Genomic DNA, 13,509 nt, shown 5'->3' with positions numbered 1-13,509 from the left:
TCTGTCAGCTGTTCTCATTTAAAACCTGGAGGAGAGATACCCCCTGTCCCCTGCTGCTGCTAGGGTTTAACTCCCACCACTCTGCACTTATCACAGTTTACACCCTCACCTGTCATCACCTATGTTGTTTACTTGATTCCTGTTATGCTGTGTCTGCTGTGTTCAATGCAACAAATTCAGTGTGATGTAAATGTAACAGTCACTCCTCTCATGATCTGAGGGTCATTAGACACAGTTTGTGTGCCTGTCACACAGAGTCGGGTTTACACTGTCCTGATGAAGAGGAATCTGTGCCTGTTGTGTGAAGATCAGTGTGACGTCACGGAGGGGACACTGCAGGTTCGTTAGTTGGTTTTTTACCAAAACTGGAACCAAAGACAGAAACGTGGTGTAGAGGTGTGTGGATGAAACGAGGAAAAATCAGTGGAGGAGTAACCGTTGTCTTTGTCATAGACTGACATTGACTCATTGAAAATGACACAACTCATTTACCTGAAGTGATGCTGCAGGTGGACCTGATATAACCTCATCTCTGGATCATGTTTCATCTGACCTCGTATTGAACCCATTTCTTCCACTCTCTTCACCTGACCTTTTCCCGCGGTCTGCTGGGATCGGAACTTTGATCACCCAGTTTCTGAAGTGGTCATGACCCAGTTTAAACATATAAAACAGTGGTCCTCTGTCAGCTGACGGACGAAAAGAGCTGTATGATCGGACATTTGCTAGTGGTGATTATGGAAATGTTTGAACACATAATATCACTAAATGTAGAGTGAAACGCTGAATTTTGTCATGTTTCAGAGACAGTCGTGAGTTTTCTTCATCATCATCATCATCATCCTCGTTATTAACTTATTTTTAATACCTAAACTTCCGCCGTCTTTTCAGCCAGCTTCAGCGTGGAACTTTATTCTGAAATTTCAGCGGAAGCTGTGATGAACAATTTCCTGTCAGGAACTCCACGAACGGACTAAGGAGCTCTTCAGTCCGGGTGGACCCAGAGATGTCGGAGTCTCCGGACACCCACAGCCTGCTCTCCGCCTCCTCCCAGCTGAACCTGATGGAGGTGGACCCGGTGAGAGACTCTGCTTTTTCTAACGTGTTCTACTGTGGAGATTTCAGTGCTGTGTTCCCGCCGTCCATACACCGTGAGAGGTGGCTGAGCACAGACGCACTGCTCCTGATCCTGGTCTTACTGAGACTCTGCGGCCAAAGGGAAACACAATAACGAGCCCGACGTTAGCTCCGGACTGACGGCTCATTTGCGCATGTGTGATTGTCGAAGCTGGTCGTTGTTAGGAAGACTACATGTTGTTCAGAAGCTAACGCGTGGTGGACTGTGGCTCCAGCTGAGACCACTACAGTTTCCTGTCTGAGGCTGAGCGCTATGTGGTCTATCACACCGGCCTGAGTCTGGACGCTGTCACGTGATCCAGCATCAGCGTGCAGCTCAGTAAACAGGAAGTGATCTGTGATCTGTTGTTTGTCAGCGACTCTCAGAAACTTAAAGGGGTAATGCTGCAGCTCGTGATGCGTTCAGGCTCCGCCTCCTCCCGGTGTGTGACCACACACCCAGCAAACAGCAGTGAACGGATCATTTGGAGGTTGTTGTATGATAGACGTTTCATAGGGTTTAATAATTGAAGTATTTGTACACACTAGGTGTAGTTACTTGTAAGAGGTCCAAATTGTGAAGTAATCAGGTGCTAAGTGACCAGGACAGCATTTCCCAGAAGCCTCTGTTCTGCAGGTCCACCACCACGGGTGGTCTCACTTGTGTTACCTGATCACAGCTGACATCTACCTCACCCTCTTGTTGAACATATTAAGGTGAGATAAGTTCCACCTGCATCACACAGGTACATGGTGGTGACATTACCAGAGATTCAGCTTAGCTCCACCATGAGCCAGAATAACTATAAAGAACACCTGTGTAGAGGTGTGTACATACACATTCATTCATTAGTCATACTGCTCCTCAGCTGCCTGGTCCTGATCACAATGATGAGCCATTGTTGAGAAGGTGTGTGTCTCTCCAGGACTATCCCTCCTCCTTCGATAAGACCTGTCCACTCTGTCTGACAGTGTGTGAACATGTCTTCTCTGTCTGACAGTGTGTGAACATGTCCACTCTGTCTCTGTCCCCCAGCCGAAGGATCAGCAGTATGGCTAATGGATGGTTGGATGTTTGGTGTGTCAGTCTGATCCCTGATCCTGATTTGTGTGTGTGAGCCTGTGAGGAGCTTTAATCTGGTTTGTGTTACATCACTACAAGTCATTCATGTGTTCATGTTGGTTATGTTCGTTGTTAGTTAATGCTAGCCGAACAGAAGTTCTTCTTTTGGTGTTTTTGTTTGTTACCAAACAGCTTCAGGTGTGTTACTGTCCCCCGGACTGGAGGAGGACTGACCCTGGTCTACATGTAACCAGGAAAACAAACAGGGATTGAAATCAGAATTAGTTTATTAGGAACACCTGGCTAAAACTAATTTAATCAGACATTCAGTAAATTTCACCTTCTTTAAAAGGTTGTTCTGTTGCATAATACCACATTATACCTGAAGAGGTGATCGTGAGACACTGTAGTGTCCAGTCTGTCCTTATTCCAACATGAGAGGACGAAGAAGTAACAGTGAGTAAAACCTGTGATAGAGATGAGACTCAGCTGATCTACATCTCCCTCATATTGTTGTTAACATTGTGTCTCCAGAGGACAGTCTCTGTTGTGTTGTTGTTAACATTGTGTCTCCAGTAGAGAACAGTCTCTGTTGTGTTGTTGTAAATGTTGTTTCTCCAGTAGAGGACAGTCTCTATTGTGTTGTTGTTAACATTGTGTCTCCAGTAGAGGACAGTCTGTTGTGTAGGTAGGTAGGGCTCATCTGTTCACCTTTGTGTTGCAAGGCTTATTACTAAGTCATTAAATCCAAAATGTTTGTCTTTTAATGTGATAAGTGTACAGGGGTAATTGCAGCAATGCGTTTAGTACCTGTGGTCCTCTTCCTAGTCTGAAGGTCCACCTGTCACCAGTCAGGGTGTAGGACAGTCCAGTTTCTGAAGAACCTTCTCACTGCACTCACTGCTAGTGAAGCTTATTTTTGTGAGTTATAACTAACATCAACCTGGATGAGCATATTACATTTCTATCAACACGTCTTTTCTCTTGTCAGGAGTTTGGCAGCTGCAAAATAACAAGTTTTTATTGAGAAAACTGTACTGGAATAAAAAAGCAATGGGGGCAAAAGCAGAATTTTGAGAAGTGGGGGGAACATGCCCCCCTACCATCCATGGATTTAAAGCGCTCAATAACTTTTCCTACAGGCCTGTTAGGACTGTGTATGCACACTGTGACATGCTCAGCTGTGGTCCTGTGTGTTTTGACTGGCCTCAGCAGAGAATACCCTGTCCTCCTGCAATCTGATCAACATATGTATTAATGGCTACATGGCTAGGGCGTGTAGTGACTGGGAACATGTCATTTGATGGCAAAGGTCAATGGTGCACATGACATTACAGTTACAACAGCAGTGTAAGGTTGGCCTTGAGTATTTACAGTGGATATAAAAAGTATACACACCCCTCTGAAAATATTAGGTTTTTCTGATGTAAAAAAAGTTAGACCATGATAAATAATTTCAAAACTTTTCCCAACTTTAATGTGACCAATAACCTGTATAACTCAATGGAAAAACAAACAATTCTGTCAGGGGGAAAAACATAAAAAATAAAAAATGTACAATAAGCTGGTTGCATAAGTGTGCACACCTTAAACTAATACTTTGATGAAGCACCTTTTGATTTAATTACAGCATTCAGTCTTTTTGGGTAGGAATCTATCAGCCTACCACAAGAAAATGCTGTCCCAAAATTCCTTACTGCAGCAACATTAAAATTACAGATGATTGTAGCTTCACCACAACAGACCCACAAAAGTATAGAAACATCAGAGCAGTTTGACACGATCCAGTACTGATGGAAATCCTTGACTCATGTCTGAGCTACAAATCTATAAATACAGATCCATCCTCTTTAAATCCAGTTAGAGGTCATCATGTGGAACAAGCCTAGCATCTTCATCATCATCATCATAACAATCTATAGATAGATGTCGTCTCAAAACATCCCACTGTACTAAAAAAGAATTTGTATAAAACCTACTGATGTCTGAATATACTCACTTATTTTTATTGAATTATTTTTATAATGGCTCAACCCTCTCTACTTTTACATTGATGCCATGTTATCTTATGTAAACATTTCAGTCCTGTTTGTTTTGTGTTCGTGGTCAGGAAAGGAGTATTTGTCATCCATGTGTTATAAATAAAGTTGGTTTCAAAAAATGAGATTCTTTTCCTAAGTCCTTATGACCTCTCCTCTACATCGTTCCTTGATCTCATGACATTTCCAAGGTCAGGGAGAAGTGGTTAGACCTTTTTGACCATAGTCTCATCTAGTCTCATTATGGTCCATTCTGGAGTGTCTGTTGAGTCAAGTGTGACACCTGGTGGAGAAAGTCAGTATACCAGTACAGTCCAGTGTTCGTCTTAGTATCAGACCAGTTTGAATATTTACATCGCCCCAACCCTTAAGGTTTCTGTTGTCAAGGATAAAACAGAACCTGCAGGATGGAGGAAGGAGCTTCAGCTGTGAAGCACAGAATAAATTCAGATTTTCTAACCCTCTGTTTTCGTTCTACTTCTCAGATCGATGATAAGGAGTTTGACATTCCCCAAGTGGACACACCCCCCACACTGGAGAGCATCCTCAATGAGGTCAAGTACATGTTACTCTTTGACTACTACAGTACATAGTACTGCATCACACATTGTCACAAGTTCAGCAACAGTATAACAGTATAATACCAGTACAACAACATAACAGTACAACAGTTCAACAGCAGTTCAACAACAGTACAACAGTACAGAAACAGTATAGCAGTATAACAACAATACAATAGTAAAACAACAGTGTAAAAAAACAACAATTTAGTAACAGAGTAATCTGGGCTGCTTCACTTCTCCTCAGTTTATAGACAGTACAGGCAGTACAGTGCAGACAGTACAATACAGATAGTACAATACGGGGGGGGTAAAACGAAAGTTCAAATTTCCATTGTCTGAAATAACATTGAGAAGAAATGTTAAAGAGAACTGTGGAGTCAACAAGTGATCCAGAGCCAAAGAAAAGTGTCAGATAAAACTACAGGCCCTCGGCTCAAATGAAAGGTTAAACACCTTTTACGAGAATCACACAGTGTCCATAAAAAATCATATGTGCTGTAACTCAGTCTCAGTCAGGACCACTAATGAGCCCTGCAAAATGGACCAGGAAGATGGACCAGTCTAAGCTCCAGTGCAGGGCAGAAGCTTCTGGATATGAAGCACAGTCCTGCAGATGTAGACCCCTGAATGCAACAGAGTCCCAGGGTCACCTCACTGTGAGTGGGACAAGTGACGCATTGATGAAAACAGCTCAGTGTCTTCTTACAGTCACAGTGACAGGAAGTGTCCAGCTGTGGATGATGGTTCTTTGTTGGTTGGGTTTTTCTGGTTTGAAATAGTTTGTCATGAAGAGACAACAGGTGGAGTGTAATGGTGAGGTTGGTGACCTCTGATTGCTATTGTGGTTAAACCCTATGGATGGTGCCTTTAAATCTCAACTAAATACATGAATAAGCTGGACAGTTTGAATTTCCCCAGGGACTAATAAAGTATTTTTTTGTCTTTAACTCTGAATGCTGCTGTGCTGGATCCTGGTTTCTTGGTCCTGCTAGTGACTTGGTTTATAGAGTCATACAGTAGTATCGCTATGGGAATATCCCGCATCATCCTGACATCAACCGAAACTGACATTTGACCTGATATTGCCCTTACAGCTGAGGTGTGTTTGTTTTGTTGTCCTGTGTGTCTACAGCTGGAGGATGAGGAGGAGCCGTTTGTGTTGGAGGACACCTGTGTACTGAGCACAGACAACATGGATGCTCATTCCTATGACACGTCTTCTCTGGCCAGCTCTGACAGTGGAGACCCAGCACACCTCAAACGGCATGAACACACACACACACACACACACACACACACACACACACACACACACACACACTATAGACAGTGGATGAGGTTCCTTCCCTCCTCTATTTGGTAGTTTCTCAGTTGCTGCTGGGAATTAGACAAATCAAATCAATCATCAAATCAAATCAAAGTACTTTAATGATCCCAAACTGGGAAATTGTTGCGTTGCAGCAGCAGCATAACTTACAATATGTACAATACGATACAGAAAGTAACAAAAAAGAATGTACAATATTTCATTAAGGGCACAATAAGGGCTGAGAGTGTATTTATTTGCGGCGTCTCCTCCGCAGCTCCTCCGGGATCACTGGCCTCGCTCTGGGCAGCAGCTCAGGTTTGCACAGCGCGATCAGCTGGGCCCGAGAGTAAACAATGCCGGCACCGTCGCGTCTGTTACCCTCCGTTGCCATGGATGCCAACAGTAGCCAACAGTAGCCAAACAGTAGCCAAAAGACGGCCAGAAAAGTTTTTAAAAAAGAGAAAAGTCATTGTCTCTAGTGATTTGACAATGACTGACAGAAAATGTACCTGTGGACAGGACGGAAATAAAAAAGAAAATACAAAAACAAAAACAAAGGAGCCGCTGCAACAGGCTGCCACTTAGAACGGCGCCATCTTGCAGTTGGTTCGGTCCTGGGTCCTGTTCTATTTACCTTGTATGTTTTTATGCAAATAACAAGTTACTTTGATGATGATGCTCAGTTATTCATCCTGGTTAATGATTTTAGTTGATGACAGATGAATTCCTACATGTCAGGATCCACCAATTATCTCAGTGTTAGTGTTGGTAGAAGGAACCAGACTGTGAGATTCTAAGTCCTCAGTCAGTGTGGACCAGATTCTGGTCTGGACCAACATGACTCCAGTCTGGATTTATCTTCACTGTTTCTTTAATCCGATATTATTGGATTGAGAGACCCTTCTGTGTAGAAACCTGACAGGTGATTCATGACTCTCTGCACAACAAACTAGAAACTATTTAAAGAAAGTTATTTTAAATAAAATGAAATTTAAAAACGTTTCATGGAAGCTGAACTGATCTGTCATTTAAACCTGTAAGCTCCAGTTCAGACCTCAGAGCAGGGATCAGGTCTTCAGTCTGGATCAGCTGTTTCTGGACTCTTAACACCAGACTGGACCGCTGGACTGACTTAAACACTGACACACAGTGACACACAGTGTAACTGAATACGTTATTGTCTTTGTATGTACAAGTTAATAAAATGGAAAATCTCTTGTGTGTGTGTTTGATCTGTGTATGTGTGTGAAGAAAACGAAGGACAGTGGATGTGAACACCACAGTTCATGGGTCTGTTCTTCGACACAGTCTGTTGAAGGGGATCTCTGCTCAGATCGTCTCTGCTGCTGTAAGACTAACACACACACACACACACACACACACACACACACACACACACACACACACACACACACACACACACACACACACTGTGTGTTAACATCTGTGTCTCTCCCTCAGGACAAAGTGGACGCTGGACTGCCCACTGCTATAGTGAGTATTATTTATTATATTAACACACATAATGTCAATTCATGATGGGCACTTGTTAAGCATAAAGTTTTTAAAGTTAAATGTATTGTGCTGGTCATTTCTGATCCTCAAGGCAGTTTATTCTGTGATTGCACAAATCATAAGCCGGAGCTGTATACGGCTAATTCAGTCAACACGCAAAAGGAAAAATTAAAGAAGATGGGAAAGTGTTTCATATGCTTTGGACAACGGCATATTGCCAAATTCTGTAGGACCAAGGGTGTTTCATGCAGCATGTGTGGATGGAGACATCACCCCACAATGTGTGACGAAGGTAAACAAGCTGAAGCTCCAAAAAGTGCTCAAGAGACAATTGATGCTGTCATCTCTTCTGTGGCTCCCCACCCCCTAAAGACAAGCTCGGGGAAGCAGAATACAGTTCTTCTGCAAACAGTCACAGTACAAACAGTCACAGTGCTGCCTGATGGATGGAGGAAGTCAGTGGAGCTTTGTACTGGAGAAAAAAATAAAGGCACTGGGGCTGCCAATAGTGAAATGGGAAACTTAAAGCTCCACACCTCTGGCTTTGATACACCAGTAACAATGGAACGCAGTACTGTAAAGTCCTACAAAATATCTGTAACAAAGAGCAAAATCTTGAGATTGAAGCTGTTGAAACACCACAAGTGAGCTCTACTGTGATGCAAGTTCTTGGAGAACAAATCTGGCAGCAGCTAGAGAAAAGGGAACTGTCATCAGTACGTATTGTAGACCGTAGTGATGAAGAACCGGAGCTGTCAGTATTGATTGGTGCTGACTATTACTGGAAAATACTTGCTGACAGAGTAGAAATACTATTGGATTCCCTTGTTGCCATAGAAACCATTTTCAGCTGGACAGTGCAAGGACCATTATCCATGTCAAGCATGAGTGAAGCTTCATGCATGAAGATTAACACTGAAGAGACAACACAGGTTTCAAACCAGTTATGTGCATTCTGGGAAGTAGAGTACCTTGGCATCTCCAGCAAAGGTGAGGAATGAGCTGATGACATTGACGCCCAGCAAAATTTGAGCGATCAGTCAGGTACAGCAACAGGTAATATGAAGTGGGGTTACCGTGGCGATGCACCAGAGCTCCCAGACAATCTGAGAATTGCCCAGAAAAGATTTGAAGTGCTGAAAAGAAAACTGAAAGGTGATGTGACACTATTCAAGGGGTACAATGATGGAGGCTAAAAACACAGCAGGAACTGAGAACAGTAATGTCAAGCTTACCGGACCAAATCTAAATCTAAACCTCCTAACCATTTTAGTGAGATTCATGTTGCACCCAATTGCATTCGTGGCGGACATCACAAAGGCTTTTTTTCCTCCAGATATCAATTGCTGATAAGGACAGAGATGACTTGCTGTTTGTGTGGCTCACAAGACCCCTTGATGCCACCAAATTATACACACTGAGAATGACTTGTGTGGTGTTTGGTGTGTCATCAAGCCCATTCCCATTCTCACCAGAAACAACAAGACACCATGCCAAATTTGGAAAATTGGGGTGATCAAGGAACTTGGGAAGAGATCATGATGTGTAGTTGTGAAGTAAAAAGTGTTCAAAGTTAAACGTGATGTTCTGGTCAATTTTGTAGAAGATGCAGCAAATTTCCCACTGTCTGTAAACATTGAAGCTGCTCTGATAATGGTAGACGTGCAAACAGGTACAGGATTATGTCACCTGTGTGCTCCACACTGCTCTGTCTCTGTCCTCTCCTTACTTGTCTGTCTTTGTGTTCAGACGGTGTCAGGTGTGATCACTGTGGGGACGTCTCATGGTCTGGCTCTGGTCTTTGGTGAGTCTGAACCTGATCACCCTTGTTGCATGCACAGTGATGGAGGAGATGATTAAAACTTTCACACAGCAGATAAAACATTACCACAGCAGCCTGAACTCATGAAGTGTCGTCAACAGTTAGTTTTAAGCTGTTGGTTTAAATTACAGATTGATGGAGTCACTGTTCCCTGTATCTGCATTTTACATCATTACAGACACATCCACAGACTCAGACTGACCAGAGAGCTGCTATTTCTCTTCTGCCCTCTAGTGTTGGTCCTTCTCTACCTGGTCCATCAGACCGTTTCATCCTGGTCCATCCACTTGAGGACAGATTAACAAAATAAAAGCCTCTGACTACTTTGTGTAGCTACTGCAGAGCTTAGTCATTAATGTTCCCCATGTGCTCTGTCCTTTTTATATACACTCTAAGCAGGACACAGTCGTTAGAATTCCCTGTAAAGAGGCAGGTTGTGTTCTGAATGTGTGTTCTTTATGTGTGTGATGTGGGTTCTATTGGATGATAAAATGTGAGGATATCACATGAGGATGTGCAGGAGCTGGACAAAGAGGACATGATCTGATGGACACACATCTGACTTTATTTATAACACATCAGCTCTTTAAATCACACCTGAGATGACCAGTACTTACATTGTTTAATGATTAATTAGACTTAGTGTGATCTTGTAACAACAGTTGGACTGAAGAACTTAATACATGCCAGTGTCACTGATGTCCACCCTCAGGACCGCTTCACCTGAGTCTGACATGGAGGCACTGACGATAACGTAGTCACCCTCATAAGAAATGCAGGAGCCGTCAGCTTTAGCCCTCACAAAACTGTTTTCACTTCCTTTATACATGATATCGTACAGGTTGTAGTCGCAGTTGTTCCCTCTGTCAAAGATCCCCACGGCAAACCAGTTGGAGTACAGGTTCCGGTCATAGGGCACAGAGAACATGACAGCCATGATGTGGCTGTAGTCATTCAGGTCGGCATTGAAAAGGTCGTAGGTGAAGACGCCGACAGCTCCGGTCGCAGCACCGGTAGTCTTGTTGAATAGGGCGCTGGCAGCGGAGCAGGGACCCACCATGGGTGGCAGAGGGACCTCACAGCATCCGCTCTCAGTGAACACCCTGAGGACACAGTGAAAGTGACCAACATTAGAATGGATCTCTGTACGTCAGCAGGAACGATGACAGTGAGCAGGCGTATCTTCATAGGTACATATGGACATGTGAGATATATTCACACTGTATAACACATAGACCACGGACTAGAATCTGTGTGACAACACAAAAAAATAAAAATGGCAGCTTAACTTTATCTGAGCCTTATTGGATTATTGTGACCTTCTAAATAAAACACTGGACTTTTATAGCAGCTGTGAGACTTCATCAGCAGAGTACCTGTGTGGCTCGGGGGGTTAGCACTGTTGTCATGGTGGGTTCACAGTGACATCATCAGAGAGTCTGTGACAGGGCTGTTAGTGCAGTCTTAGAGACGTGGAGCTGGTTGGTTGGACACAACCAGCAGCTGACCCTGACCCTGACCCTGAGCCCTGATCTTTTCCTGACCCTTACCCTGACCCTAACCCTTGACCTTTCACTTTGTATCTTTCCAAACCTAACCTGTGTGTACATGTTTTTCATGTGGTCACTGATCTATGGACCTGTTCCTCTTCTTCACTGACATAAAAACTGATTATGTGTGTGAAGGTTCTCAGTCTTCCAGGTCGTGGATTTCCCTCTTTAAGTTTCTTCTCCTTCAGTGGTTAGCTGGTCTGTCTAAACAGTGTATTCCTGCTGGACACTTCAGGTTGTGGGTTGTTGGTCAATGGTAAACAGGCATATGTTCTGGACAGTTTAATGTCTGACTGTTGTTATTTTAATAAAACTACAAATTCAGGGGAAGTTAGTCACAACTTAATGGATCTCCCCTCTCATCTCTTTTGTTGTTGTCTTTGTTGTTGTATACGACAATCTCAAAATCACAATTTAGCTGAAGTTTGATTTTATGCTGTTTCTTCCAGTACATAGGGAAATACCTCAAAGTGTAGTAAGATGTGAATATTCACAGTAATTGCAGAGATAGATGTATACACACATTATTATCACAGTGTTCAGCAGTGTGTGTAATCTTTATAATGTTAACAATACAGAAACCTGCTAACGTCAAGTTTAAACCTTCAGAGGAAGAAAAGCAACACAAACCTGGGGTTGGCCAGAGTGTAGCAGCTAGAGTTGTTGTTAATTTCAACAGAGCAGTGGCGATGAGGCATTGTGATGAAGTGTGGAGCAGTGGGGGAGGGGCAGCTGTGAACTAGAGACAAGACAGAATCAGCTCAGGTAGTTCAGCATCAGTGACTGATGTGTGTGTCAGACCAGGTTCAGTGTCACTGTGAGATCAGGTGACTTAAGTCTGAGCTTCAGATGAAGGCTGATCTCTAAATCACCAGTCTCTCATTAAAACCTTGAACACACAGTACAGGTGGTTATAATTACTTGTACTGTCATAGGTCACATGGTAAATGTTCACACTTTAACTCCTGAGCACCAGTCTGTGAATCTTTAACATTACACTGTTCTCATTAGGTAGAAGGTGGCTCTGTATCTTAGTGTTATTACATCTCCTCCTCATATCCAACAGCGAACAGGTCAAACCTGCAGATGTTGTTTTGTGGCCACTGGTATCATTCAGTGTATTTTCAGGCACTTAAGTAACAAGGTCTCATTTATAACCTTTGATTACACACAAACAGAGCCGCAAAGAGACATACACCACACAGCACACAAAAGTCATCATCCAAGATAACATCAAATATCATTAAACAACTACTGAACAGAGCGTCAATAGTTTTTGATTGTATCTTCTAATACTGTGAATATACCACAGAGTACAATTGTAGTTTTCATACAGTGTTTATGTGTAAAATTGCTGCAGTGAATACGACTGCAGCTGCACAGAGACAGGGGCGATGGTTTTCTGTGATGACACAAATGTCCAGCACTCACAATGAAAACAAAACAACTACAACTAAATCAGAACCTAGACAACAAAGTTACAAACAGACCGATGAGGAACTGCAGACAACGAGTAAAGAAAGAAAACATGTAAAACATTAACCTTTAAACTGAATCAGCAGCATCAGCCCTCACCACTAAAGACAAGTTAGAGTCATGAATGTGAACGTTCTCTGAGACTGTGAATGGAGGAGAACTCACCTTCTGCTCAGCACAGTTAAAGAGCTTGAGGCTGTTGTTGGAGCTGAGGCTGCTGGTCTAGGTTTCAGATGTGGTCCTGAGTCACACTGCACATGAAACAGTGGGTTTTTATTGACCCAGGTAATCAGGACCTTTAGGCACCAGGTGACTCCCTCCTTATCTGTCCTGTATCAGCTCACCTGTGTTCCCGGACCTGGCCACCACCTTATCACCATGATAGGAGTGGATTAGACTGATTACATCGGCCTGTGCTTTTGTTTGGATCTTTTAAAACGGGCATCCATTATTTGTACAGGGCAGGATGTGAAGAGGGCAGGAACTGACCGGTGTGCAGGGTAACACCACAGCAGAGAGGATGAGGAGGATCAACACAGACCAGTTCACTGACCATGAATCAGACTGGAGTCTTGGAGTAAGATTGCTCCGTTTTAGAAAGTAACAATCAAAGCAACAGCAGAAATGTTAATAGTTCAGGGCCATGCACACCGTGAATAAGTGATTACACAAGCACTGCTCACAAATACATCATCTACTGTGTGCACAAGCTCAAACATTAGTGTGTGATATGGTTGATTTGATCTCTGTGGCCATATGCCAGAGGACTATATTCACTTAGTGAGCTGGTTTTAGTTTAACAGGAAGAGACTTGTTGAATGAGCCTCTGAAGAGCTTAAACTTCTTCAAAGAGGAATTTTAGTTTTTAATCAGTGCATAAAGGACAGAAAACTGTGACTGCAATAATGACTGTAGTAATAATGACAGTAATACTGACTGTAATAATCAAAGTAATAATCACCGTAAAGATGACTGTAGTACTCACAGTAATAAGCACAGTAATAATGACTGTAGTATTTACAGTAATAATCACAGTAATGGTTTGATAATAATGTG

General features: G+C 42.9%; 2 protein-coding genes across 3 annotated transcripts in view; one reads left to right on the top strand and one right to left on the bottom strand.

The window, feature by feature from the left end:
• Nucleotides 1-916: 916 nt before the first annotated feature.
• Nucleotides 917-13,509, top strand: part of vps8 (VPS8 subunit of CORVET complex) — a 43,893-nt gene continuing 31,300 nt past the window's right edge. The window contains exons 1-6 of one of the 2 annotated variants that reach the window (XM_071481598.1): nucleotides 917-1,078; nucleotides 4,704-4,772; nucleotides 5,914-6,044; nucleotides 7,342-7,438; nucleotides 7,552-7,584; nucleotides 9,355-9,409. In XM_071481598.1, the coding sequence (XP_071337699.1) occupies nucleotides 1,007-1,078; nucleotides 4,704-4,772; nucleotides 5,914-6,044; nucleotides 7,342-7,438; nucleotides 7,552-7,584; nucleotides 9,355-9,409 (457 nt within the window). In that variant the 5' untranslated portion in view covers nucleotides 917-1,006. The remainder of the gene's footprint in view (nucleotides 1,079-4,703; nucleotides 4,773-5,913; nucleotides 6,045-7,341; nucleotides 7,439-7,551; nucleotides 7,585-9,354; nucleotides 9,410-13,509) is intronic. The other variant, XM_071481597.1, reaches the window with a different exon arrangement.
• On the bottom strand, nucleotides 9,972-12,743 carry LOC139623383 (DELTA-sagatoxin-Srs1a-like). The gene is made up of 3 exons (XM_071481601.1): nucleotides 12,619-12,743; nucleotides 11,608-11,716; nucleotides 9,972-10,530 (listed from the first exon to the last, which is right to left on the bottom strand). Exons 2-3 carry the CDS (start codon nucleotides 11,673-11,675, stop codon nucleotides 10,104-10,106), a joined length of 495 nt encoding a protein of 164 aa, XP_071337702.1. The 5' UTR covers nucleotides 11,676-11,716; nucleotides 12,619-12,743; the 3' UTR covers nucleotides 9,972-10,103.

This window comes from Trachinotus anak, unplaced genomic scaffold (assembly GCF_046630095.1).
Source record: "Trachinotus anak isolate AG129_WGS33_773 ecotype Australia unplaced genomic scaffold, CSIRO_AGI_Tana_v1 ptg000007l, whole genome shotgun sequence".
Classification (NCBI taxonomy): Eukaryota; Metazoa; Chordata; class Actinopteri; order Carangiformes; family Carangidae; genus Trachinotus; species Trachinotus anak.
Note: the sequence above shows the minus strand (reverse complement) of the source record. Positions and strands in the feature narration are given on the sequence as shown.

Excerpts from the sequence above, each read along its gene's own strand:
- LOC139623383 (XM_071481601.1), bottom strand. The coding sequence starts at position 11,675 with ATGCCTCATCGCCACTGCTCTGTTGAAATTAACAACAACTCTAGCTGC. Across the intron at positions 10,531-11,607 it reads TACACTCTGGCCAACCCCAG|GGTGTTCACTGAGAGCGGAT; the intron begins GTTTGTGTTGCT and ends CTGTGTCCTCAG.